Genomic DNA, 26,907 nt, shown 5'->3' with positions numbered 1-26,907 from the left:
TCATCTTTGTAGATATTGACAGATACAAGAAAAGAAAACATTTGAATAAGGCTTTACAGTTTCATAAAATACATTCTCATATGCTATGACATGTAATCCTCACAGGAATTCTGTAGGGTGGGTATTATTTCTTGTAGTTTAAAGCCTAAGAAAGGGACTTCCTGAAGGTTGAAAGGCTTGATTGAAGGACCCTCAGCCAAGTGATGGAGTTGGCATTCAAGTCCAGAGCTTCTGACTGCATCCCCATGCTGTTTTGAACAAATTCTATGTCTTGGTCAGCTCAGGATGCCATAATAAAATATCATAGTCTGGGTCTCTCTCTCTCTCTCTCTCTCTTTTTATTTTTCAATTTATTTATTTTATTTATTTTTATTTTTGGCTGTGTTGGGTCTTTGTTGCTGTGTTCAGGCTTTCTCTAGTTGCGGTGAGCGGGGGCTACTCCTCGTTGTGTGTGGGCTTCTCTTGTTGCAGAGCACAGGCTCTAGGCGCTCAGGCTTCAGTAGTTGTGGCTGATGGGCTCTAGAGTGTAGGCTCAGTAGTTGTGGTGCACGGGCTTAGTGGCTCCGTGGCATGTGGGATCTTCCCCGACCAGGGCTTGAACCTGTGTCCCCTCCATTGGCAGGTGGATTCTTAACCACTGGGCCACCAGGGAAGCCCCATAGTCTGGGTCTCTTAAACAGCAGACCTTTGTTTCTCACAGTTCTGGAGGTTGGGAAGTCCAAGATCAAGGTCCTGGCAGATTCAGTTCCTGGTGAGAGCCTCTTTCCTGGCTTGTCTTCTCCCTGTGTCTCCTTGGCCTTTCCTAGGTGTGTTATGTAGAGAGAAGGAGATCTCTCTCTCTTCATTTTCATACAAGGTCACGAATCCCATCATGAGGGCCCCACCCTCATGACCTCAGCTAAACCTAATTACTTCCCATAGGCCCCACCTCCAAACACCATCACATTGGGGGTTAGGCCTTCAACATATGAATTGGGGGAGGGGACACAAATATTCAGCCCATAATACTCTGCTTCCATAGTATTAGCAGTATCATCTTGGAATCTTAAGCATAATAATGTTAGAAATAATTTTTATATTTTTCTCACCTCAAAAAATAAAATTCAGATGTTTCCATTGGCAGGCCTTTTTTTTCCTCCAAGTGTAGAAAATAAACATCTTTATTTGAAAACTTCTTCAAAGGTGCCTTGTCCAGGGGTCTACAATACCTGAACCAAATGTAGAACTCAGGGCTTAAGAAGAATGGGACCTATTCATGCCCTATCGGTAGAAAAAATTCACATGGTTTAAGGTTTTTATTTAGTACAGATGGCTGTTCTAGTTAAATAGGCTGTAACGAATAAAATATATAATAACCTTGGCTTAAAATAAAGAAAGAAATACTTGGTTTGGGATGGAATCCCTGATGATGCTATGACAGATTTTTTGATTTGACTGAAAGTGAGTCTCTTCATCTGAGATTAAAATTGTCATGAATATATTTTCAAGGGCAATGTAAAAAAGAAATGGACCATGATTTGTGTAGCATCTCTGATAATTATAATTAAGTGGGTCTTTTAAAAAAAATGGAGTCAGATGAATTTTTCCCATCTAGGGCATAAGCATCTTTTCTCCAGAGCTACATAAGGGAGGTTTTCTCTGTGGGGAGATGTCTAATCCCAAGGGGCAGGGGTGAAGGGAGATGGTGAGGTTTGGGGGTAAAAAAGAAAACAGGAAAAGGAATGAAGTTAAGTGGAAAGGATGTTTAGGGGACTTGTTCTTTGTTTTCTCCTAAAACTTAGAAAAAGTACAAAAGACTCACTTTTTACAGCTCTAAATATTGTAAAACATGTGAAAATGGAGGGGGTTTTTAAAACATGCAGTACATTCTTATAGTTACAAATTGAATTTAATGAATTTAGATTTAAGAAGCTAAAATTGGTAGGCATTGAATATAGTACCATTTTCCCAAGAGTCTCTCCTCTCCCCCTGATTATCTTTTTCAGGGCTGGGGAGAGGGAGAGTGGTCCCATGACTAAAGTGTCTTCCACGTTCATCTCCGTGCCCCTGAGTTAAGCTCCTGGAGTACTTTATTCATGAGACTGGATGGTTTTCTAAGGTTTCTAATAACTCTAAAGTGTTTCTACTTCCATGTGGATGGTAGTCTAACCCAGGCAGGACAGATGGAAGAACTGAGTTGTTTCTCAATTTATCTTAATGCTTTAAAAAGCCTAATGTTAAGTACCTTATGTTATTATGTCTCACACAGACATCTCTTACCGGCATGTAGTTTTATTTCTATAGAGAGGAGTTCAAGAAGTAGTGAGATGATTTTAATATTATCAGCTGTGTTGGCCTAGATGCATTTATTCAATCAACAAACATTTGAGTGACGTCTGCTATATGCCAGGCATTGTGCTAGGTGCTGGGAATACAAAGATAACAAATTGATTGTGTTTGTTAGGAAGTAGAGACTCTCTGCATAATGTATTATGGGAAGTGTTAATAGTGTTATATAGAAGGTCTCTAGGAGCACAGTCGAGAGGAAGTAAGTAGCTTTACGTTGGAGGTAATGGGAATCATGAAAATTCAGTCCACAGAGGTGGTGACACAACTCGAATCTTAAATGATGAAATTTATAATATGGAAAAGATGAGGAAGGATAAATGTAATAGGAATTTTGTAATGAATAGGGGGAAACTGAAACTTAGGGGGAAAGACAGATTGTTTATTTGGAGCAGATGTGTCAAGAAAGGAGAATCAATATATTATTTTTGGTTGTTATTAATAGAAAAATTATAAATAGTACATGAGTTTATGTAGATTAGACCTCTTTTCTAGCATTCTCAGACCTAATATCCCCAGACACCCAGGGGAAAAAATGAGGAAAGTCTTTCTAAGACCTATAAGATTATGCTTAGAGCAAAACTGTTACATTTGAGAGATGTCGATTTTTTTTTTCTGGTATTTGTATCAGTATAAACCACCAATATATTATCCTAGTCTTCAGGGAAAGTGGAGAGATGTCAATTTGTTGAACAAAATGAAAATAGTGATGGCCAGACCTAGAAGTACGTTAAACATAAGGTTATTATGAATATGTTCATGACCTTTCTAGGTTTGAACATAAAAACGTGTTATTTTTATTTCATTTTTTTTCTTTAAATTTATTTTATTTACTTATTTTTGGCTACATTGGGTCTTTGTTGCTGTACACGGACTTTCTCTAGTTACAGCAAGTGGGAGCTACTCTTCATTGCGGTGTGCGGGCTTCTCATTGCGGTGGCTTCTTTTGTTGTGGAGCACGGGCTCTAGACATGCAGGCTTCAGTAGTTGTGGCATGCGGGTTCAGTAGTTGTGCCTCGCGGGCTCCAGAGCACAGGCTTAGTAGTTGTGGTACGTGGGCTTAGTAGCCCTGTGGCATGTGGGATCTTCCCGGATCAGGGATCAAACCTGTGTCCTCTGCATTGGCAGGCGGTTTCTTAACCACTCCACCACCAGGGAAGTCCCACGTGATAGTTTTAATATTGAGAGGTGTTTTAGCTGCATCTTGAAACTACTTTTGACAGAGAAGTTCCTTCTCTGTCAATTCCAGACTTGAACTAATTCAGGATCCTCTGAGTAAAAATCAGCAATGTGAGTGTAGGAGTGGGGCACCCATTCTTAGAAGTGATGGACTGACTCAAGGCAGTTAGGACATTCATTGTTATAGCTCTATATTTATGAATAATATTTGCTTTCTAATATTCCACCATTGTGGTCATGTGGTTTTCAGTGGAATAGTAGATAAAAAGGGATGAATGGTATCAGCCCAGCTATTTCTTAGCTTCATTCCCCACTTTTTAAGCCAGAGCTGATTTTCTGCCCCCATTTCTAGTGAGTTGACTGCCTTGAACAGCTCATATCAATCATCAGAGGATTTTGCTTCTTAGTTTTCCGTTTTAGCCACTAGGCTGAGAGATAGAGGGCCAAGACCATATCGGAATCATTTCAATCTGGATAAAAGCGAAGGAGGGCATGATTATATTTGGCTACAACTAGTAGCTAGGATGCTAGCCTATCCAATTTCAAATATCAAAGGGTTTAAGTCAGTAGTATGGAGTATCTTTGCATATGGTGTGTAGTATTCTAATAATGGGATTCTTTAGTTCTTTAATTTCTTTAAGAATTCACAACACTAGATTTTACTGTGAGACATTGAATAAATGGAGAGCCTAGAGGGAACGCCACATTGTCATTCTTCATAAATTTAATTGAAATGTTGAATGCAACCCAATAAAAACTGAGACTAAACAAGTAAGGAAAACCAATAAACTTTTGAAAAAGAGTAATAGTAAAGGAGCTCTGCACTACTAGACATATTAAAACTTAAAGTTAGAATGATTAAAACTAGGGCATTACGAAAAGAACAGAAAAATAAGATAGTAAACAGACTATACTTTTGGAATCAGAATGTGGGCAGTAAAAGGCTGTCCAGTGGCTTTATACTCTCCACCTCAATCACTCATTGGATGTGGATGTCATGAGAAAGGCATGATCTTGGTTCAGGCAACTCTCTGAAGCTGAGGCAACCCCCTCCCGCTGCCTCCCCCCACCCCCCACCAAGGGGCTGACACCTGAAAGCTGTCTGCTGATGACCCCCAGCAGCTGGGGTAACCAGAATTTCCTTGAAGGGGCAGTTGAGTGGCTCATCTCTTCCCATTGCAACCTTCAGATTCACTTGTTTGTATATCTTTATTCCACACACTTGTAGGGTATTTATTTTAACTTATCACAGCTCCTACCCTGGAGGAAAGACTTGACAGAGGCTGTCATGTCATGGGCCTCTGTGGTGGGCAAGGATCAGAGTACTCAGAAGTATGTCTCCAAAGGCTTTGATGAAGTTCTTACTCTTCCCCAGTGGTGGGCTGTTGCTGAGTTGTGGACTGGTAGTCTTATGAAGAACCTTGGGTAGGGGAGGTGGCGAAGGTGGAAATGAAGGTTGTTTTATGTGTATGTGGTCCCCACTTCTCTTCCAGATGCTTATTACATCCTTGTACTGATGGTTTTTTTGTTTGTTTGTTTTTTTGTGGTACGCGGGCCTCTCACTGTTGTGGCCTCTCCCATTGCGGAGCACAGGCTCCGGACGCACAGGCTCAGCGGCCATGGCTCACGGGCCCAGCCGCTCTGCGGCATGTGGGATCTTCCCAGACTGGGGCACGAACCCGTGTCCCCTGCATCAGCAGGCGGACTCCCAACCACTGCGCCACCAGGGAACCCCAGTACTGATGTTTAAAATTGAGGATTCTTGTTTGTCTGTGCTGGTTTCTGTTGGCAGGGTCAGATGAGAGATGATAGACTATGGGGAGGGGGAAGATGCCTAGATTTATTTCCTAGCTCCTAAGGAAGCCAGCTATCTCCACCTCAGCTTTTTAGAACATCCTTCATACTTCTTTTCTAATCGTCTTGGCCAGAGAGAGGCATTTCCTGTCCTATTCTTATATATGTGCTACTATTTTTGATTCACACAACTTGGTGGTAGTGGTAGGGATGGTTCACGGAATCCTCAGAGCCAGTACATGGGCCTGGTCAAGAGCATGCATATCCCATAATCTTTAAAAAAATTTTTTTAAATTGGCATATAGTTGATTAACGATGTTGTGATAGTTTCAGGTGTACAGCAAAAGTTGATTCAGTTATACAAATACATGTATCTATTCTTTTTCAAATTCTTTTCCCATTTAGATTGTTATATAATATTGAGCAGAGTTTCCTGTGCTACACAGTAGGTCCTTGTTGGTTGTCCATTTTAAATATAGCAGTGTGTACATGTCAATCCCAAACTCCCTAACTCTCCGTTCCCCCCATCCTCTCCTCCCCGCCCCCCATCACCATAAGTTCATTCTCTAAGTCTGTGAGTCTGTTTTGTAAATAAGTTCATTTGTATCATTTCTTTTTAGATTCTGCATATAAGCGATATCATAGGATATTTCTCTTTTTCTGTCTGACTTACTTCACTCAGTATGACAGTCTCTAGGTCCATCCATGTCGCTGCAAATGTCATTATTTCATTCTTTTTTAATGGCTGAGTAGTATTCCATTGTATATGTGTACCACATCTTCTTTATCCATTCCTCTGTCGATGGACACTTAGGTTGCTTCTTTCTCTTGGCTGTTGTAAATAGTGCAGCAATGAACATTGGGGTGCATGTATCCTTTCAGACCATGTTTTTCTCCAGATATATGCCCAGGAGTGGGATTGCAGGATCATATGTTAGCTCTTTTTTGAGTTTTTTAAGACATATCCCATAATCTTGGGAAAAGAAATGTGAGGGAAGTCTGCTGGATTCTTCTGAGGAAGTTTTCCTCACTATAAAAGGGACATGTAACAGGGATGCCCCATTTCTGCCTCTGAACATTGCCTGCATGGATGCTTGGAATGGCAGTGGCTCCCTTGAAACCAAGAGAAGAGCCAGCCTAGGGGAATAGGAGAAAAGCGTGGAAGGACCCTGGAGCCTTTGTGACGTTGAGCAACTGAACAAAGCAGATCCCAGACTTTGTCCTCACAAGCTTAATTCTGGTGGGAGCAGATGACAGCAAACACATGCGTTATTAAAGTATATAGTACATTAGAGAGGGGTAAGCATGATGGAGTGAAGTAAAGCAGGGAAGGGGGACAAAGAGTGCTGGGGAGGAATGGCTGCATTTTTTATTTTTATTTTTTTTAGTTATTTTTGGCTGATTTGGGTCTTTGTTGCTGCACGCTGGCTCTCCCCAGTTGCGGCGAGCAGGGGCCACTCCTTGCTGCGGAGCGCAGGCCTCTCACTGCAGTGGCCTCTCCCGTTGAGGAGCACGGGCTCCAGGCGCTTGCTTCAGTGGTTGTGGCTCACGGGCTCTAGAGTGCAGGCTCAGTAGTTGTGGCGCACGGGCTTAGCTGCTCTGTGGCATGCGGGATCCTCCCGGCCCAGGGTTCGAACCCGTGTCCCCTGCACTGGCAGGCGGATTCTCAACCACTGCGCCACCAGGGAAGCCCTGCATTTTTTACAGGGTGGTCAATGAAGGCTTCTCTGAGAAGGTAATATTTACTTAAAGACCCAACAGAGACAGGGGATGTGGAAAAGCATTCCAGACAGAGGGCACAGTAAGTTCAAAAGCCTTGAGTGTATTTGGGGAACATCCTGTGTCTAGAGAACTGCTAGAACCCCTGTGACCAAGGCTGGGGAGCAACTGGAGAGTAAGTGGGTGGAGATTAGTTTAGTATCAGGCTGATGCTGAAGACTTTGGTTCTTACTGTAAAAGAGATGGAATGCTTTGGAGGATTGCAAGGAGGGTGACAGGAGCTGACCTATGTTAAAAAAAGAAAGAAAGAAAAGCCCACAATAGAGGCAGTGAAGAAAAGTTAAGAGAAACTAAACAACGTTAACTGGACTAGAATATGGTTCAGAGTAATTCAGGTATAAGTTCAAATTTTTATTTATCTTGAAAAACTTGTGTCAGAAACCATTTTGCTTATCCTAGTGTGAAGACATAAGAAAGAGCTTACTGGAGGGTTCTTACTAAGTAACATTCTTTCCAAAAGGGTCTCTGAATTTTTTTTTTTTTTTAAGTAACGTATCTATGTAAGACTGTGCCATATAAGTACATTCACCAAATCCTGTGAGATCTAAAAGTAAATTTGATTCAGGGGTTGTGAGGTAGCTTTTATTACTAGAGAGAAATTTTCCTACATGTCAGTATATAGTGCTAGTGTGGAAACAGTTGTTGCTTTCCTCAAATAAATAAATAAATTTTATCTTATTTTACTTCCAGAATAAAGCTTTACATTCAATAAAAGGTATCCTTCAGCCTTTTGATTTTGGTCTTTTTTCTTGTGAATTGGTGGCTCTAATAAAGGCAGAGTTCTTTACTTACTTGTGGTAAATTCTGTGAACCATTTATGCTAAGACATGTCAGACCAGATACTGGGAAATGACAGCCCTGTATCTGGCTGTCCATTACATGAACACGTAATAACTCATTTATATTCGAATAGTAGGTATACCTTCAACACCAGATAAGGTATTTTCCAGGTCAGTTATATCCTCTCTTGTTTATTCATAGATTCCTATCTAGGATGGATACTTTTCATTGAGTCTAAAGAATCTCTTGTGAACCAGCTCTTTAGTTTTAGACATAAATCCTTTCAGATCCAGAACAGAAACCTCCTATGTGGATTACTGCTGTATATTCTGTGATAAACTGGCATTGACTTCGAAGGAAGAAAATTTTATTTTTGGAAGCAGGATTTTTAAATTAATTCTTTTGAATTCTCATCAAGCTCCAAAGAATAAGCATTCTTGGAGACTTTATGGAGTGCCTCATGTATGCCAGTACATGGTAGTATTGTTAGTACTAAAGGTAATACTTTGGTACCTTTGGTAGCACTAATGGGCATTATTACCTTCATTTTCACAAGAGGATGCTGAGGCCCATAGAGGGTATGTGACTTGCTCAAAGTCATTTAGCAAATAACTGTGGAAGTCAAATTGGTACCCAAGTCTGGGTGACCTCACAGTCCATGCCATCTTCTCAAAGCAGCTCACTAGTGAAGGCAGAAATCAACATGACATGTTCCCTCAGATGAGTTTTGTTTCTCCAGGGTCTCATTTCTGAATCTGTTATTTCCCTTAGCCCTGTTTGGACCTTAACAGTCCTGTGCAAAGTAGAACACAGGTCTTTCTGGTATCACTTTGTAGCTCCATTACTATGCATTTTGTGTGGCTTTTTAAATGTAGTGATTATTCATTATTAACCAAGCTCCTAAATTCCAATATGATCATATTCTTTTTTTTTTTTTTTGCGGTACGCGGGCCTCTCCCGTTGTGGAGCACAGGCTCCGGATGCGCAGGCTCAGCGGCCATGGCTCACGGGCCCAGCCGCTCCGCGGCATGTGGGATCTTCCCAGACCAGAGCACGAACCCGTGTCCCCTGCATCGGCAGGCAGACTCTCAACCACTGCGCCACCAGGGAAGCCCAGATCATTCATTTTATTTCCACTTTAATAAGGTGGATTTTTTGTTTTAATAGATCACACTTAAGACTTTTTCCTGAAATTATGAAGTATCAGTTTGCAATTAAAATCACAAACCAGTGATATTTAAAGAGTATATAATATTATGATATGCATCATGTTTTTTTATTTGTACCTAAGGGTCTAAAAAGTCATCATTATTGATTTATAGGAGAACTGATTAAGGAACATTCAGCCAGCTCTGTGATAACATTGGAATTTTTATTGCAGAACTACTGTGTTGACTCTATATCATATCTTAGGTGCTCTCATGATCGCTTAAAATTATCCTGGTCTAAATTTCATATAAAACTTGGGGGGAAAAGTGTTTGAAAGGGTAATGTCATCAAATGCTTAAATCTTAATTAAATTAATTAATTAAATCATATATTAATTTTTCCTCTCTCCATTTGTGTTTTTTTCCCTAGGAGAAAAATTCAAAGTGGAAACAAAGACCATTGCTGTTGACTTTGCATCGGAAGATATTTATGATAAAATTAAAACAAGCTTGGCAGGTCTTGAAATTGGTGTTTTAGGTTTGTATCTTTTTCATGTTTCCAGATTCTTCTTGCATTTATTGACTAGGACTTTCTTTTTGGATGTTAGATGTTCAATTGGTGAAATGACTAGTGAGAAGAAAATTGTCTTGTTAATACAAGTGATCATTAGATGATATGGATCTATATACACTTGAATCTTTATGTTTTGGGTTGTGTTTTAATGATGATTCTACAGTTTAGGTTGTTTTCCCTGCCTGCTTTATTTCCAGTCTCTCATTCTCTCTGTATATACTTAGATATAGCTATATCATAATAATCCTTTGTGGTGGGTAATGCTGACCCATTTTTACAGCTGAGGAAATATAAAGGCTTAGAGGGGTCTCAGCCTTTTGTTCAATATTACCCCCTCCCCAACAAGGAGCCTTTTTAGACATTATTTTCCCCTAGTCTACCCTCCCATGAGACTTTAATACCACAGATCCACTGTGTATCTTGTTTATGTGCTGTATGTATATCTGTTCTTTATACATAAAAAGGGTAAGAGCTCACACCATACCCCAGAATCAATTTTTGTTCCCTTGGGGGGAGAGGTATCACCCCAGTTGAGAAGACGTGGCTCAGAGGGATGAGTGACTTGCCCAAGCTGCCGTAGAGACTGAGTACTGCGCATGGGATTTAGCCACTGTTTGTTTTTTCTGAGTCTCCTACTTCCTTGTGTTACACCTCAGCTACCTTATTGCCAAAAACCGATGCTTCTGCTGAGATGTGGAAGTATTGGTCCTTGTTATGGAAAAGATTCACCAGATTTTGAGGAAAAGAAAAAAAAAAACAGGCTTCAGAAAGTCACCCAGCATTCTCTGACTCATTTCTAGAAAGAAAAAGGGCATCTAGTCCAGAAAAATGTCACTTCTTCACTAAATCTCTTTATCCCACTGCCTAAATTGGTGGGAACCTGGTAATTGCCATTGTTTTCTTTATTGGACTATAAAAGGAGGAACAACGAAGAGAAAATACTTTTAAAAAATGTTTCTTAACCTTTCTTTAGTCACGACCCCACCTTTCTTCCTCATACTATAAAAGAATGGTCTCATATAATTTCTTGAAAAGGCAATTAAAAAAAAGTTAGCCCTACATAGTGCCATTGGACCTGGGGTTAACCCTGGCTTTGATGTGTTATCTTTTCAGCTCCTGCCTGGTCCATATCATACATCACCACACCCCACCTACCCTCACAGCTATTCCCATACTTATAGGAGAGCCAGTAGCAAAAGATGAATGAACACACAGGTCTAATTTTTGCCTTGTTCTTCTGTAATACATACATTACTCGGAGTCTTTCCCAAGCTCTTCTTCCTTTAGCTTAACCTAAAACACAGCTAACATCTGTAAAATTCTCAACTTTTAAAAAATTCCAAGTCAGTAGTAGCTGTAACTTCCTAGTTAGGATAGACACCGCCATAGTCCATCCAAACCCCTTTCAAACTAGTCGTGGACTGGAGAGTGAAGGCTGGCTTAGGCAAGGAGGGGGATCAAGGATCCCTAATGAGAGGAGACTTATTTTGAACTTGTGTTGTTGGAGAATAACTTTGTTTCAGGAGTGGTTCAGTTAATCACAGTTGTTCTTAGCTTTGTATAAATTTCAGCTGCTTTTCACTGGGTAACTTTGAAACTATAGCTACTCTGAGACTATGCCATTGAAAATGGAAGATGTCAGGCATCAGGTTTGCTGCTGGGCTGGAGGGTTATAAAAGGCACTCTTCAGCTGTTCTTTCCTGACCCAGTATATAGAAAGTCTGCAGTGTGATTTTATGCACGATAGATAGATCTGTTAAGGGTGAGGGTACATTGATATTTAGACCTAAGGGTTGATATTTTCCTGGGCCACATATGCTAATGGAACCACTGCTTTGTAGTCCAGCCCCTTAGTAAATTGCAACCTGTGAGTCGGCAGTTTACACCCCTCTTTATTCATTCATTCATTCATTCATTCATTCGTCAGTCAATGAACTGGAGATAAAACAATGAACAGGAAAGCGCCTGGCTTTATGTAGTATAATGTTCTAAAGGGAAAGACAGCCCTAATCAAAAATAGTTACTTGTGGGCTAAGTATTGAGATGGGGAGGGCAGGGTGTAATAAGAGGGTAAAAGGGATGATGGAGTTGATGTGGGGAGAAATAATGGTGACTTGGCCTAGCCAGTGTTAGGAAAAAGGACGATTCCAGAAATACTGAGGGAGTAGAGGAAGCAGGACTCTACTTGTGAGAGATTGTAAGAGAACTCATGATGACCTTCAGGTTTCTGGCTTGAACATCTGTGTCAATAGTGCCATCTAATAAAATGGGGAATCCTGGAGGAGGAGCCTTTTTGGGAATGAGGATCATTTAAGTTTGGGGTTCCTCTAGGATGTCCAAGTGGGGTTGTTAAGTCGATAGTGGACATATGGATCTAGGTTTTGGTAGAGCTCCTAACTAGAGATAGAGTTTGGAGGTAAGTCATCTCTGAGTAGTAATCTCACTGAAGAAAGGAAACTGGAGCTAATCCAAGGAGAATGGAGAGAAGGTAAAGAGAAAACTGGGGACAGAGCTCTCTGTTATCAAAGGCTGCCTGGAACGTATAGTGTGAAGGAGGGATAATTTTTTGCACAAGTTCAGCACTGTCCACTGGAAATATAATACAAACCACACATTTAATTCGAACATTTCTAGTAGCCATATTTTTAAAAAGCAAAAAGGAACAAATGAACTAATTTTTATAATGTATTTTATTTTAACCCACTATATCCAAAATATTATCACTAACATGTAATCCACATAAAGTTTTTGGAAACATTTTGTATTCTTTTTCTCATACCAAATCCTCAAGTCTAGGGTGTATTTTACATTTATAACATATCTCAGTTCGGACTAGCTACCTTTTAAGTGTTCAGTAGCCACATGTGCCTAGTGATGGATATCTAGCTCTAGTTCATCTTGGCTGTCTCTCATTCTCAGTTTGTGCGGGAGAGCCATAAATATAATTTCTAGGTTTTTCTTGTGCTTTAACATAGCTTTCAACCAGGGGCAATTTTGCAGCGTCTGGCAATGTCCAGAGACATTTCTGTTTGTCGCTAATTGAGGGGGGGAGGAGGAGGAAGTTCTACTGGCCCCTGGTGGGTACAGGGCGGGGATGCTGCTAAACATCTCTCAGTGCACAGGACAGACTCCCACAGCAAAGAATGATCAGTCTAAAATCTCAACAGTGCTGAGGTTGAGAAACCCTGCTTTGAAGTTATATTGTAATTAAATAGTTCTGATTGAATACTTATGGAGACACACACACACATACACAGACAACTTAATTTTTGATTTCTAGGTTGGTTACAGATCAATAATAAAAATAATTATAGCTAATGTTTACATACTCCTTTAAAGTTTATAGCAGCACTTTCACATACATTATACTATTAATTGGCTATACATTTTGTTTTCTTTCTACCAGAACTGTCTCCTTAATCATAAGCTTTGTATAATTATATTGACATTTATTAGCAGATATCTTATATTGCATTGTAATTTTAATTTGTCAAGATTTTTGAGGAAACTATTAAAACACCTTTATGAGCTAAATTTTATCTTATTGCTAGGTCATATTTCAACTCAAATCTTACATTTCTTTCTCTAGTATGGGTATAACCCTCTAGAACTTGTGGGAGGCGTCTGGTGTTGATGTTTTCTGTTTTTGTTTTGTTTTGTTTTGTTTTTTGCGGTACGCGGGCCTCTCACTGTTGTGGCCTCTCCTGTTGCGGAGCACAGGCTCTGGACGCGCATGCTCAGCGGCCATGGCTCACTGGCCTAGCCGCTCCGCGGCATGTAGGATCCTCCCCGACTGGGGCATGAACCCATGTCCCCTGCATTGGCAGGCGGACTCTCAACCACTGCACCACCAGGGAAGCCCCGATGTTTTCTTTTTTTTTTTTTTTTTTTTTTATGATTACCTGGGCCTATAACCCCTTCACTTTCTTTCTTCCCTTTTTCCTCCCCATCTATCTAATAAATAATCTTATTTATTCTCCTTCCTCGGAACTCTGCTTAATGTCAGTCTCACCTTTATAACATTCCCTAAAATAACAAACATGTACATTGATTTCTAGTAAGATTTAGCAATCCATATTAAGTCATAGGAAAGAATTTTGTCTACCGAGTATTAATGAAACCAGTAATGATAAAAAGAAATAAAAATCACCAAGGTACATTCCATTTGTTTGAATAGCACTAACCACTAAAGTATAGTCAGTGCTTAATAAAGAAAATTAATATTTTCAGAATTATAAAGGAAAATGCCAAAGCCATTGGTTCTGAAAGAAACATTGTTTTCAATAAGATAAGCAGAAAGAAAATGGCCATGAATTGTGTGAATTTGTGCTGAAAGGTCACCATCACTTGATAAGACTATAAATGCGTAAGGTTGAGACAATGAATTCTTAACTCTGGTGTGTAAAATAAGTAAGCATCTGCCGTCTTCTCTCAGGCAAAGGCCAAGAAACACAGATTTGAGAAAACTTAAAATACTTCAGCTGTTTAGAGAAAATGACATCAGTGCTGCTTTCAATAAGCAAACAATTAGTTAACAAAATATGACTGCTATAATGCTCACTTGATTCCTCAAGAGAGACTCTCATGTGTGTTCCAGATTGGTTTGGAGGGCTTCATACAATACATCGCAGGAGGCGTAAGTTACCAAGGCCAGGGGAGTAGCCTTGCATTTAGAAATGTGCCACAGAGAATACTTTTTTCAAATTTCACTATGATTTTTTTAACTTTTAAAAAGTGGCATTCTTTATTCTAGAGGTAAAAATAGGTCCTCCTGGAAAAAGATAGTTACTTGTTTTGTGATTCATTAAAAAAAAAAAATCAACCATAGCTTTATTCAAGCTTTTAATTCATACTAGACCAAGAATTTCCCTATGCCAAATGCTGTGAAGGTCCTCTCCACCCATACTATCATTTTTTTTTAAACTTATTTATTTATTTTATTTTTGGCTGCTTGGGTCTTTGTTGCTGTGCGTGGCCTTTTCTCTAGTTGCGGTGAGCGGGGGCTACTCTTCGTTGCGGTGCGCGGGCTTCTCATTGGGTGGCTTCTCTTGTTGCAGAGCACAGGCTCTAGGCACGTGGGCTTCAGTAGTTGTGGCTCGCGGGCTCTAGAGCGCAGACTTAGTAGTTGTGGCGCATGGGCATAGTTGCTCCGCGGCATGTGGCATCTTTCCGGACAAGGGCTTGAACCTGAGTCACCTGCATTGGCAGGCGGATTCTTAACCACTGTACCACCAGGGAAGCCCATACTATCATTATTTATGTAACTTGTAGAGTCAAGAGAATCAGTTGGCACAGGGTGACAACCTGTGATGGCTTAGTGTCTTAGGCCTATTTATTACCCATCAACTTTTTCCTGTCTCTACACAGTGCCCATAATTTTATTAGGAAGCATCATTTAAATAACAACAATATGTATAGATAATAAAAGTCAGTTGATTGCAAAGAGTCATTGATTGCAAAATCTGGAATAGACCTTTTTATTCTCTTTTCTTCCTATGCCCTTCATAAATGAATAATTGTTCTATTAATGTATTTGGTGGGTTATTTTTAAATTGGTATCCTTCCCTTCTCAGCTGAATGCAAAAATACCTCTTGATTATCCTTGCCTAAGCAACCTTATGGATTATGGGAAATACTTGGGAAGCATTTGTGTTCTGTTTTTCTCCCCTACAACCTAGTATTTCCCTGAATGTTTTGAGATGGAGAATAGTTGAGTGTTGGGAATAAGTATCTTAAAAGATAGTTTGAGCAGAGATTAATAGTTAAGATCAGTCAACTCTATAACTGTTTATACTTAATTTTCAAAGCTTTTAAACAAAAGACCCAAGAGTATTTTTAGCTACTTGGGGAAAAGGACCAGTGATCTTCAAAATGGCAAACTCCCAGGTAATTAATTTGGTTGGGATCCAGAGATGGCTTCCTTATAGTTCAGTGTCAAAGAAAGAGGAAGTAGATGCCTAGGAGAGGGAGCCGCAAGCCTACAGGAACTGGGTTGAGGAAAACTTTTCTAGGAACCCTGGGAAGGAAGAAATCTTGAGCGCACCAGAAAGTTATGTGGCTTTCCAGTCCCAATTGATGAAGGAAGTTACAAGTAGAAGAGTCTTGCTTCTTCAGAGGGTTTAAAAATATATAACGCTACAGATTATCTTCTTGCCCATTTCAGGAACTTTACTAATTAGAAATTAGTTTTAAATTGCCTTCTTTTGAAATGTAAGTATCTCTGAAAGGGCAATGACATCTTCATTTACATCTTATTGGGATTAGTACATTCAGTTTACTCTCTCCTTGCTGGATCAGTCACCCTGAGGAAATGACTATTTTAGTTAACGAAAGACATGGAGAAATCATTTTGAAATGGAGAGGCTTAAAGAGGAAACTGTAGTGGTAGGTTGGCGATTAGTTGGGTGCTGAGAGGGGACGAAAAATAGTAGGGCAAAATAAAGTTAGTTGAGAGAGCACCAATGATAAGTGTTTGGAAATACCCTCCTTCCTTTTTTTTTCCCTGTAGTCCAGGTATAAAATGACTCAGGCTCAAGAAAGGACAGAGGCTATTATTCTAATGTATGTAGGAAAGGATTACAGGAGCACGGTAGGATGATAGTTTGCAGAGAGGGTGGAGTTTCTCTGTTATTCCACGATATGATTTTCATGCCTTCTAGGGGTGAGGATACTTCCCAAAACTTCCCCCTTGATTAAGGAGACAGTTCTGGTAGAGTAGAAAGAAAACAAAATGTATGTCCTCTTCCCTTATTTCTTTTTCTTCTCTGATTGCTATGGCTAAAACTTCCAAAACTGTGTTGAATAATAGCAGTGAGAGTGGGCAACCTTGTCTTGTTCCTGATCTTAGTGGAAATGGTTTCAGTTGTTCACCACTGAGGACGATGTTGGCTGTGGGTTTGTCATATACGGCCTTTATTATGTTGACGTAAGTTTCCTCTATGCCTGCTTTCTGGAGGGTTTTTATCATAAATGGGTGTTGAATTTTGTCGAAAGCTTTTTCTGCATCTATTGAGATTATCATATGGTTTTTACCCTTCAGTTTCTTAATATGGTGTATCACATTGATTGATTTGCATATACTGAAGAATCCTTGCATTCCTGGGATACACCATGATCAAGTGGGGTTTATGATCCTTTTAATGTGTTGTTAGATTCTGTTTGCTAATATTTTGTTGAGGTTTTTTGTGTCTGTGTTCATCAGTGATATTGGCCTGTAGTTTTCTTTTTTGTGACATCTTTGTCTGGTTTTGGTATCAGGGTAATGGTGGCCTCATAGAATGAGTTTGGGAGTGTTCCTCCCTCTGTGTTTGTGTTTCCTTATATTTTGGAAGAGTTTGAGAAGGATAGGCATTAGCTCTTCTCTAAATGTTTGATAGAATTCGCCTGTGAAGCCATCTGGTCCTGGGCTTTTTGTTGGAAGATTTTTAACCACACTTTCAATTTCATTGCTTGTGATTGGTCTGCTTATATTTTCTATTTCTTCCTGGTTCAGTCTCGGAAGGTTGTGCTTTTCTAAGAATCTGTCCATTTCTTCCAGGTTGTCCATTTTATTGGCAGACAGTTGCGTGTAGTAATCTCTCATGATCCTTTGTATTTCTGCAGTGTCAGTTGTTACTTCTCCTTTTTCACTTCTATTTCTGTTGATTTGAGTCTTCTCCCTTTTTTTCTTAATGAGTTTCGCTAAAGGTTTATCAATTGTGTTTATCTTCTCAAAGAACCAGCTTTTCGTTATTGATCTTTGCCATTGTTTCCTTCATTTCTTTTTCATTTATTTCTGCTCTGATCTTTATGATTTCTTTCCTTCTGCTAACTTTGGGTTTTTGTTGTTCTTCTTTCTCTAATTGCTTTAGGTGTAAGGTTAGATTGTTTATTTGAGATTTTTCTTGTTTCTAGAGGTAGGATTGTATTGCTACAGACTTGCCAGTTAGAACTTCTTTTGCTGCATCCCATAGGTTTTGGGTTGTCATGTTTTCATTTTCATTTGTTTCTAGGTATCTTTTGATTTCCTCTTTGATTTCTTCAGTGATCTCTTGGTTATTTAGTAGCATATTGTTTAACCTCCATGTGTTTGTATTTTTTACAGTTTTTTTTGCTGTAATTGATATCTAGTCTCATAGCGCTGTGGTTGGAAAAAATACTTGATACGATTTCAATTTTCTTAAGTTTACCAAGGCTTGATTTGTGACCAAAGATATGATCTATCCAGGAGAATGTTCCATGAGCACTTGAGAAGAAAGTGTATTCTGTTGTTTGTGGATGGAATGTCCTATAAGTATCAATTAAGTCCATCTTGTTTGTGTCATTTAAAGCTTGTGTTTCCTTATTTATTTTCATTTTGGATGATCTGTCCATTGGTGAAAGTGGGGTGTTAAAGTCCCCTACTATTATTGTGTTACTGTCGATTTCCCCTTTTATGGCTGTTAGCATTTGCCTTATGTAATGAGGCGCTCCTATGTTGGATGCATAAATGTTTACAACTGTTATATCTTCTTCTCAGGTTGAGCCCTTGATCACTATGTAGTGTCCTTCTTTGTCTCTTGTAGTAGACTTTATTTTAAAGTTTGTTTTGTCTGATATGAGAATTGCTACTCCAGCTTTCTTTTGATTTCCATTTGCATGGAATATCTTTTTCCACCCCCTCACTTTCAGTCTGTACGTGTCCCTAGGTCTGAAGTGGGTCTCTTGTAGACAGCATGTATACAGGTCTTGTTTTTGTATCCATTCAGCCACTCTGTGTCTTTTGGTTGGAGCATTTAATCCATTTACATTTATGGTAATTATTGATATGTATGTTCCTATTACCATTTTCTTAATTGTTTTGGGGTTTTTTTTGTGGGTATTTTCCTTTTCTTGTGTTTCCTGCCTAGAGAAGTTCCTTTAGCATTTGTTGTAAAGCTGGTTTGGTGGTGCTGAATTCTCTTAGCTTTCGCTTCTCTGTAAAGGTTTTACTTTCTCCATCAAATCTGAATGAGACCCTTGCTGTGTAGAGTAATCTTGGTTGTACGTTTTTCCCTTTCATCACTTTAAATATGTCCTTCCACTCCCTTCTGGCTTGCAGAGTTTCTGCTGCAAGATCAGCTGTTAACCTTTTGGGGATTCCCTTGTACGTTTTTTGTTGTTTTCCCTTGCTGCTTTTAATATTTTTTCTTTGTATTTAATTTTTGATAGTTTGATTAATATGTGTCTTGGCGTGTTTTTTCTTGGATTTATCCTGTATGAGGCTCTCTGTGCTTCCTGGACTTGATTGACTGTTTCCTTGCCCATATTAGGGAAGTTTTTGACTATAATCTCGTCAAATATTTTTCAGTCCCTTTCTTTTTCTCTTCTTCTTCTGGGACCCTTATAGTTCAAACATTGGTGTGCTTAATGTTGTCCCAGAGGTCTCTGAGACTGTCCTCAATTCTTTTCATTCTTTTTTCTTTATTCTGCTCTGTGGTAGTTATTTCCACTATTTTATCTTCCAGGTCACTTATCCATTCTTCTGCCTCAGTTATTCTGCTATTGATTCCTTCTAGAGAATTTTTAATTTCATTTATTTTGTGTTCATCATTGTTTGTTTGCTCTTCAGTTTCTCTAGTTCTTTGTTAAACGTTTCTTGTATTTTCTCCATTCTATTTCCAATATTTTGGATCATCTTTACTATCATTACTCTGAATTGTTTTTCAGGTAGACTGCCTACTTCATCTTCATTTGTTTGGCCTGGTGGGTTTTTTCCTTGCTGCTTCATCTGCTTCGTATTTCTCTGTCTTCTCATTTTGCCTAACTTACTGTGTTTGGGGTCTCCTTTTTGCAGGCTGCAGGTTCGTAGTTCCCGTTGTTTTCGGTGCCTGCCCCCAGTGGGTAAGGTTGGTTCAGTGGGTTGTGTAGGCTTCCTGGTGGAGGGGACTGGTGCCTGTGTTCTGGTGGATGAGGCTGGATCTTGTCTTTCTGGTGGGCAGGACCATGTCCGGTGGTGTGTTTTGGGGTGCCTGTAACCTTATTATGATTTTAGGCAGCCTTTCTGCTAATGGGTGGGGTTGTGTTCCTGTCTTGCTAGTTGTTTGACATGGGGTATCCAGCAGTGGAGCTTGCTGGTTGTTGAGTGGAGCTAGGTCTTAGCGTTGAGACGGAGATCTCTGGGAGAGCTCTCACCGATTGATATTACGTGGGGCGGAGAGGTCTCTGGTGGTCCAGTGTCCTGAATTCGGCTCTCCCACCTCCAAGGCTCAGGCCTGACACCCAGCCGGAGCATCAAGACCCTGTCAGCCACACAGCCTGGTACGTGGGGAGTTTCTTGCCTTTTGGGAAGTCTGAGGTCTTCTGCCAGCGTTCAGTAGGTGTTCTGTAAGAGCTGTTCCACATGTAGATGTATTTTTTTTTCTTTTTTGCGGTACGCAGGCCTCTCACTGCTGTGGCCTCTCCCATTGCGGAGCACAGGCTCCGGACGCGCAGGCTTAGTGGCCATGGCTCATGGGTCCAGCTGCTCCGCGGCATGTGGGATCTTCCCGGACTGGGGCACGAACCCGTGTCCGCTGCATCGGCAGGCGGACTCTCAACCACTGCACCACCAGGGAAGCCCTGTAGATGTATTTTTGATGTATCTGTGGGGAGGAAGGTGATCTCCATGCCTTACTCCTCTGCCATCTTGAAGGTCCTCCTTCTTTCCTATTTGTTGATTGATTCATCAGTCAGTCATACACTAACCCATTCAAGAAGTATAATTCCAGGGCTTCCCTGGTGGCGCAGTGGTTGAGAATCTGCCTGCCAATGCAGGGGACACGGGTTCAAGCCCTGGTCTGGGAAGATCCCACATGCCGCGGAGCAACTAGGCCCGTGAGCCACAATTACTGAGCCTGCGCGTCTGGAGCCTGTGCTCCGCAACAAGAGAGGCTGCGATAGTGAGAGGCCCGCGCACCACGATGAAAAGTGGCCCCCGCTTGCCACAACTAGAGAAAGCCCTCGCAAAGAAACGAAGACCCAACACAGCCATAAATAAATAAATTAATTTAAACAAAAAGAAGTATAATTCCAGAGATATAGCAGTAAGCAAAACTGATATTGTTTTTGGTTTCATAGAAGACAGCCAGTGAACAAGTAGTTAGGAATGTGTTGCATTTAATGACAGGGTATGTTACGAAGGAAGCTAAGAGTATTGGAGATGATTTCTCTGAGAAAGTAATATTTAAGTTGAGACCTGAATGCTGATTGACCCTGGGAGAAGAGATGTTTCCCAGTAGAAGAAACAGCATGTACAAAACAGTATGTACTCTGAGGTGAATGTGCTTGGCAAGTTGGAGGAACTGACAGAAGATATGTAAATCTAGAGCATGAATGCAAAGGGGATAGTGCTAGGGTCTGGAGATTAAGCAGCACCGTATCCCAGAAGGCTTTAGAAAACCAGGTTGATATGTTTGGACTTTACTGGAAGGACAATGTAGACACTGTAGAGTTTTAAGCAGTAAATTGATATCCTAGAATTTTAGAGAGATCATTCTGACTCCCAAGTGGAAGGGGCAAGAATTGACACAAGGAGACCAGTAAGGTTATTTCAGCAATGAAATATGAGGATGGCTTATATTAGGATGATGGCAATGGGAATGGGTAGAAGTGAATTGACTAGAGACATGTTTAGGAAATAGAAATAGGACTAATTTCTGATGAGGTCCTCATCAGAAGTCTTGTCTGACAGAAGGATAATGGTAGTTTGTTGTTTTTAATTATTATTGCCAAGCTTCATTAAGTATTTTTTATATGCCACACATCATGCTAATGAATCTCATTTAATCCCCAGCAATCCTATAAGGTAGATATTAATATTTCTGTACCCATTTTACAGACAGAAAACAGGCTTACAGTGATTCAATACATTGTCCAGGGTTATACAATTGCTAATTAGCAACCTCCAGGTCAGCTTGAGCAACTGGCTGCTATTTCTCTAAGACAGGAGACTGTGAGCCAGGACAGTTCTGTAGAGAAGAATGATGATTTCGTTTTGGGTTATGTTAAACTTAAGAGAGCTGTAAGAAAGCCAAGTGGAGTTTCAAGTAGATGGTGGCATCTGGTATAAATGCCCTCCTTTGTGTTGAATGAAGCACAAGCCTGATGTAGCCAATCATGGCAAGCAGAATAGGTACATGGAACTTTTAGGAGATTGATCAGGAACATTATTAGACTAAGTATAGTGTCTTATAGTTCCATTAGATGTATTGAATGAGATTGGATTTCCAAAGTGAGAATAAGACTTTGAATTCATATGTATTTCCTTTTATTCGGAAACCACTAACGGTATTAATTAAAGCAAAACCTTTAACTTAAAACTGGGTAATTAGCTGTGATTTCAGAAATGTAAGTAGAACCGTAATTCATGAAATTGATACGTATTCCTCCCGTTCGCTGAGATTTAACTACCAACCTTCTGCCATCCTTCTTTCCTCATCCTGTCTTCCAGCTTTATGTATGGCAAATCTTATGTGGTTTTGTAATGAGCGTCACGTAGCAATTTATAATTAAACAGCTGAGGTGAAATGTTCTGTTGTGTTGCTTCTGACTGGATCTTAATTTTTCAATTTCTGAGTAAAAGTGCTGCAGATTTAAAGCCTTGTAAACTCTCTTTTATTTAGAAATTGCTACTCGCAAGTGTAGGAAAACTGTAAAGTTTGCAAAATGTTTTACTTGGTGTTCCAAATATCATCTGTCAGAGTATGAACATGTGCTAGCTACAGCAATATGTTAAATAAGGCAAAGAAGAAATTTTCTTTGCATCACTTTCCAAACTCTGCAGACTGTAAGATTAGATACTCTCGAATGAAGTAAAGCGGGTAAAGGAACAATTAGGATAAATTCAATCAGTATAAAGTTATTCTGGTTAACTGTTGCCTAGAGCTCTCTTTTAGAAGGATCTCTCCACTTCAGTGCTGGTCACGAACAGTAAAAACAGAGAGACCTTGGTTGTCTTGCTGCAGCCCCTATGGTAGCGTTGGGTGCAAAATAGGAGTTCAGTGAATACTTGTTGAATAAATGACCACACAACAATAACAACTCTTTCTCCTCCATTTATTAACATACTAGTATGTTCCAGGCATTGGGTTAGAGATTTTATGCATATTATCTCATTTAATTCTTATCCCTATTTTATATATAAAGGCGATGAGGAAACTGAGGCTTGTTGGGGTGAAATCACCCGCATCTTGTTAAGATCTGGTAGTAGTAGAGCCAGGACTGAAACCTGGGTCTATTGGACTCCAAGATCCATCCCCTCCTAGTTCAAAAGCTTAAGACAGGAGGTATTTCTCCCTTGTGCTGTTACTTTGGTCTACATTTTTATTTTTTTTAATTTATTTTTTTTGGCTGCATTGGGTCTTCGTTGCTGTGTGCGGGCTTTCTCTAGTTGTGATGAGTGGGGGCTACTCTTTGTTGCATTGTGCATGCTTCTCATTGCGGTGGCTTTTCTTGCTGTGGAGCACAGGCTCTAGGTGCGCGGGCTGCAGTAGTTGTGTCGTGTGGACTCAGTAGTTGTGGCTTGCGGGCTCTAGAGTCCAAGCTCAGTAGTTGTGGTGCACGGACTTAGTTGCTCCGCGGCATGTGGGATCTTCCCCGACTAGGGCTCAAACCCGTGTCCCCTGCATTGGCAGGCGATTCTTAACCACTGCGCCACCAGGGAAGCCCCTACATTTTTAAAATTCAGTATATTTTGAAATATAGTGAGGTAGCATTTTTAAAAATTCGTTTTTATTAGCGAACTCTAATAGGTTTTCCATTTCTCTAGGCTTTATATGGGCGCTTGAACTGCATTAGTGTATCCAACTACAAATGTGACCAAAATGTAAACTTACTATAATATTTTCTAGTTTGATATGATAAGGAGATACAGAAGACTTTGCATTATTTCATATATATTAGGAAGCCCAACCATTAGGCAGTGTTTTTTTTTATGTCTTTATTGGAGTATAATTGCTTTACAATGGTGTGTTAGTTTCTGCTTTATAACAAAGTGAATCAGCTATACATATACATATATCCCCATATCTCCTCCCTCTTGCGTCTCCCTCCCACCCTCCCTATCCCACCCCTCTAGGTGGTCACAAAGCATCGAGCTGATCTCCCTGTGTTATGTGGCTGCTTCCCACTAGCTATCTGTTTTACATTTGGTAGAGTATGTATGTCCATGCCACTCTCTCACTTCGTCCCAGCTTACCATTCCCCCTCCCCGTGTCCTCAAGTCCACTCTCTACGTCTGCGTCTTTATACCTGTCCTGCCTCTAGGTTCTTCAGAACCCCCTTTTTTTTTTAGATTCCATATATATGTGTTAGCATATGGTATTTGTTTTTCTCTTTCTGCCTTACTTCACTCTGTATGATAGTCTCTAGGTCCATCCACCTCACTGCAAATAACTCAATTTCGTTTCTTTTTATGGCTGAGTAATATTCCACTGTATATATGTGCCACATCTTCTTTATCCATCCATCTGTTGATAGGTTGCTTCCATGTCCTGGCTATTGTAAACAGAGCCGCAGTGAACATTGTGGTACGTGACTCTTTTTGAATTATGGTTTTCTCAGGGTATGTGCCCAGTAGTGGGTTTGCTGGGTCGTATGGCAGTTCTATTTTTAGTTATTTATTTATTTATTTAATTTATTTTATTTTGCGGTACGCGGACCTCTCACTGTCGTGGCCTCTCCCGTTGCGGAGCACAGGCTCCGGACGCGCAGGCTCAGCGGCCATGGCTCACGGGCCCAGTTGCTTCGCGGCATGTGGGATCTTCCCAGACCGGGCACGAATCCGCGTCCCCTGCATCGGCAGGTGGACTCTCAACCACTGCGCCACCAGGGAAGCCCCTATTTTTAGTTTTTTAAGGAACCTCCATACTGTTCTCCATAGTGGCTGTATCAATTTATATTCCCACCAACAGTGCAAGAAGGTTCCGTTTTCTCCACACCCTCTCCAGCATTTATTGTTTGTAGATATTTTGATGATGGCCATTCTCACTGGTGTGAGGTGATACCTCATTGCAGTTTTGATTTGCCTTTCTCTAATGATTAGTGATGTTGAGCCTCCTTTCATGTGTTTGTAGGCAGTGTATTTTTAAACCACCTTGATTTCTTATGTCTGATTAATCTGGAAAAGATAGCCGGTTGAAGGTGGTCTCTGTGTGGTTACCCATATCTGTTATTATTGTGTTTGTTCAGATGGACTTTTATTCTCTACTAATCTATTGTCATTTGCTCCTCCCGCATGCCCAACCCAGTTACCAAAAATCTAATTTCCTAATGACATCATTATCTCTATAGCAGCTGGTTTTGATAAAGGATTCTAAGTCCAGTGCGGTCAGAAGCAGCAACAAACGAATTTAGAAGAAACAAATCTTGTGTATGTTCCTGTCATTTTTAAAAAGCGTGAGATGTGGAAGTGATTTTTAAACAGTAGTATGATGTAATTTAGAATATTTATATATATAACATTCAGAAATACTCTGTGTATTTTCTGAGTCTAAAGTACTGTACGTATCAGTATTGGTGTTTAAGAAAGTTCTGGATGGCGAACGTGGAGAGCACTGCTGAACACGGCGCACTGACGGTTCCTCCCTGCGAGGATCTCGCCACCTCCTTCTTTCCACTTACCCGTCGTTGTTCTTGGTCTGTCTTCACCTCTGTTCTCCATCTGCCTCACCTCTTCTGTTGAGCTCCTCCCAATCTTGGAACTCCACTGAGAAACTGATGGGAAGTAGTTTATATGTTCATGGTCCTATGGTGGTTGGAATTCTGAGATTGTATGGACATATCTCGTTTTCTGAAAGACATGGTGTGTTACACGAGTTAAAAGGCCTTTTCAGGTCATTGAACAGAAAATGTTCAATCTGCCTCTGGTGCCTCACTTGAAGTATTCAAGAAAACTCACTGGTGAACAGATGTTTAACGCCAATTTAAAATGCTACCATTTAAGAGGGATTTTCAACTATCTGAAAAATGTTGGAACAACTTGTGGCATTGTTTGGTTTGGTGAATCCTATAGTGAATCCTCTAATATAAGAAGATGGCATTGCATGCACCCATTCTAAATGAGATTAAATTATAATGGAAATATTTCCATCCTTCCCTCCTACCCAAAGCCTGTTTTCTTCCTTTTCCAAGTCCCTGAAAGCTTTCCGCCTGCTGTTTGGCTGTTGCTGCCACCTAATGTCTCAAAATAAAATTGCAATGAGTTTGCCTTTTCCAAAAGATTCACATTATTGTGCAATTTATGGAAATAACTGTTTGAGAGCAACAGTTGTTTTCCTTTAACTCTTAAATAATAGCACCCTGAAGTGATTACTTATTGTGAAGACAATATGGGTAGCATATATTCCACTAGCAAAATGTGCAGCAGCTAATAAGGCAGGAAGGGATTTAAGAGTCCTAGTCCCTAGTAAAGGACAACTTGCCAGTGTGACCTTGACGTGTACTTCCCTTCATAAAGTCAGGCTCATTGCTCTGAAAGATCTGTTCCAGCTTTAACACCTTTTTCTTTTCTGTGTGTAATTTTGGTTATAAAAGTATAACCCTTATACATGATGCTGTTTATTTCTTTGGGTTAACGTTCTCAGTGTTGACTGTGTTTTCTTTTAGAGTCGTGTTAAATATAGATGGTCACGTTTTCACTGTATGAGTAGATAGCTTTGATGGCTTTCCTTTGCTCGATTAGCAGAGACAGATCTGAAGATTTTCTGTTGTAAATACAGCCTTACCCAGAGTAACACTTCCTTGCTTGCTTAGTTATGTGTGGGCTTCTTTACCTTGACTTTGGCCTTGTAACAGAAGTTGCAAAGATTGCAGAGTTAACTGTGCTGCTTACAAAGTTCCTGGATATTTTTCTTTAATCCATATCTGGACTTTAAATATTTATAATTACACTGTTCAATTTTCTTTACAGTTTTGAAATAGAGCATTAGTATTTCCATGGGCTAGAAAGAGATCTGAAGATAGAGAGTTTTCTAGATACAGGAGAGTGAAGAGAGATGGAGTTTGCTGTATGTGACAGCATTTTCTTTATTTTATTTTAAAAATAATATTGATTTGTTTATTTGGCTGCGCTGAGTCTTAGTTGTGGCATGTGGGATCTTTTAGTTGCGGCATGCAGGATCTTTTAGTTGCAGCATGTGGGATCTAGTTACCTGACCAGGGATCGAACCCGGGCCCCCTGCTTTGGGAGTGTGGAGTCTTAGCCACTGGACCACCAGAGAAGTCCCCGACAGCATTTTCTTGAAATCATGAAGAATGTTACAATTTGGCAAAAACCTCTCCTTGAGGATTCTGTCATCTTAAACTGACTTTGTAAAGAATATTTTGTTTATGGATAGTGTTTTAACAGATATT

At 40.1% G+C, this 26,907-nt stretch overlaps 1 protein-coding gene across 3 annotated transcripts in view; it reads left to right on the top strand.

Annotated features, from left to right (window-relative positions):
• The window catches only part of HSD17B12 (hydroxysteroid 17-beta dehydrogenase 12), a 162,473-nt gene that overhangs the window by 92,798 nt on the left and 42,768 nt on the right, over window positions 1-26,907 (top strand). For all 3 annotated transcript variants that reach the window (XM_089914910.1, XM_022592210.3, XM_022592211.3), the window contains one exon: window positions 9,436-9,543. In XM_089914910.1, the coding sequence (XP_089771036.1) occupies window positions 9,436-9,543 (108 nt within the window). The remainder of the gene's footprint in view (window positions 1-9,435; window positions 9,544-26,907) is intronic.

The sequence above is a fragment of the Delphinapterus leucas genome, chromosome 7 (genome assembly GCF_059928025.1).
Source record: "Delphinapterus leucas isolate spDelLeu-1000000601 "Yukka" chromosome 7, BTC_Dleu_Yukka2, whole genome shotgun sequence".
Lineage (NCBI taxonomy): Eukaryota > Metazoa > Chordata > Mammalia > Artiodactyla > Monodontidae > Delphinapterus > Delphinapterus leucas.
The sequence above is the reverse complement of the archived record's forward strand: the minus strand, read 5'-3'. Positions and strand labels throughout refer to the sequence as shown.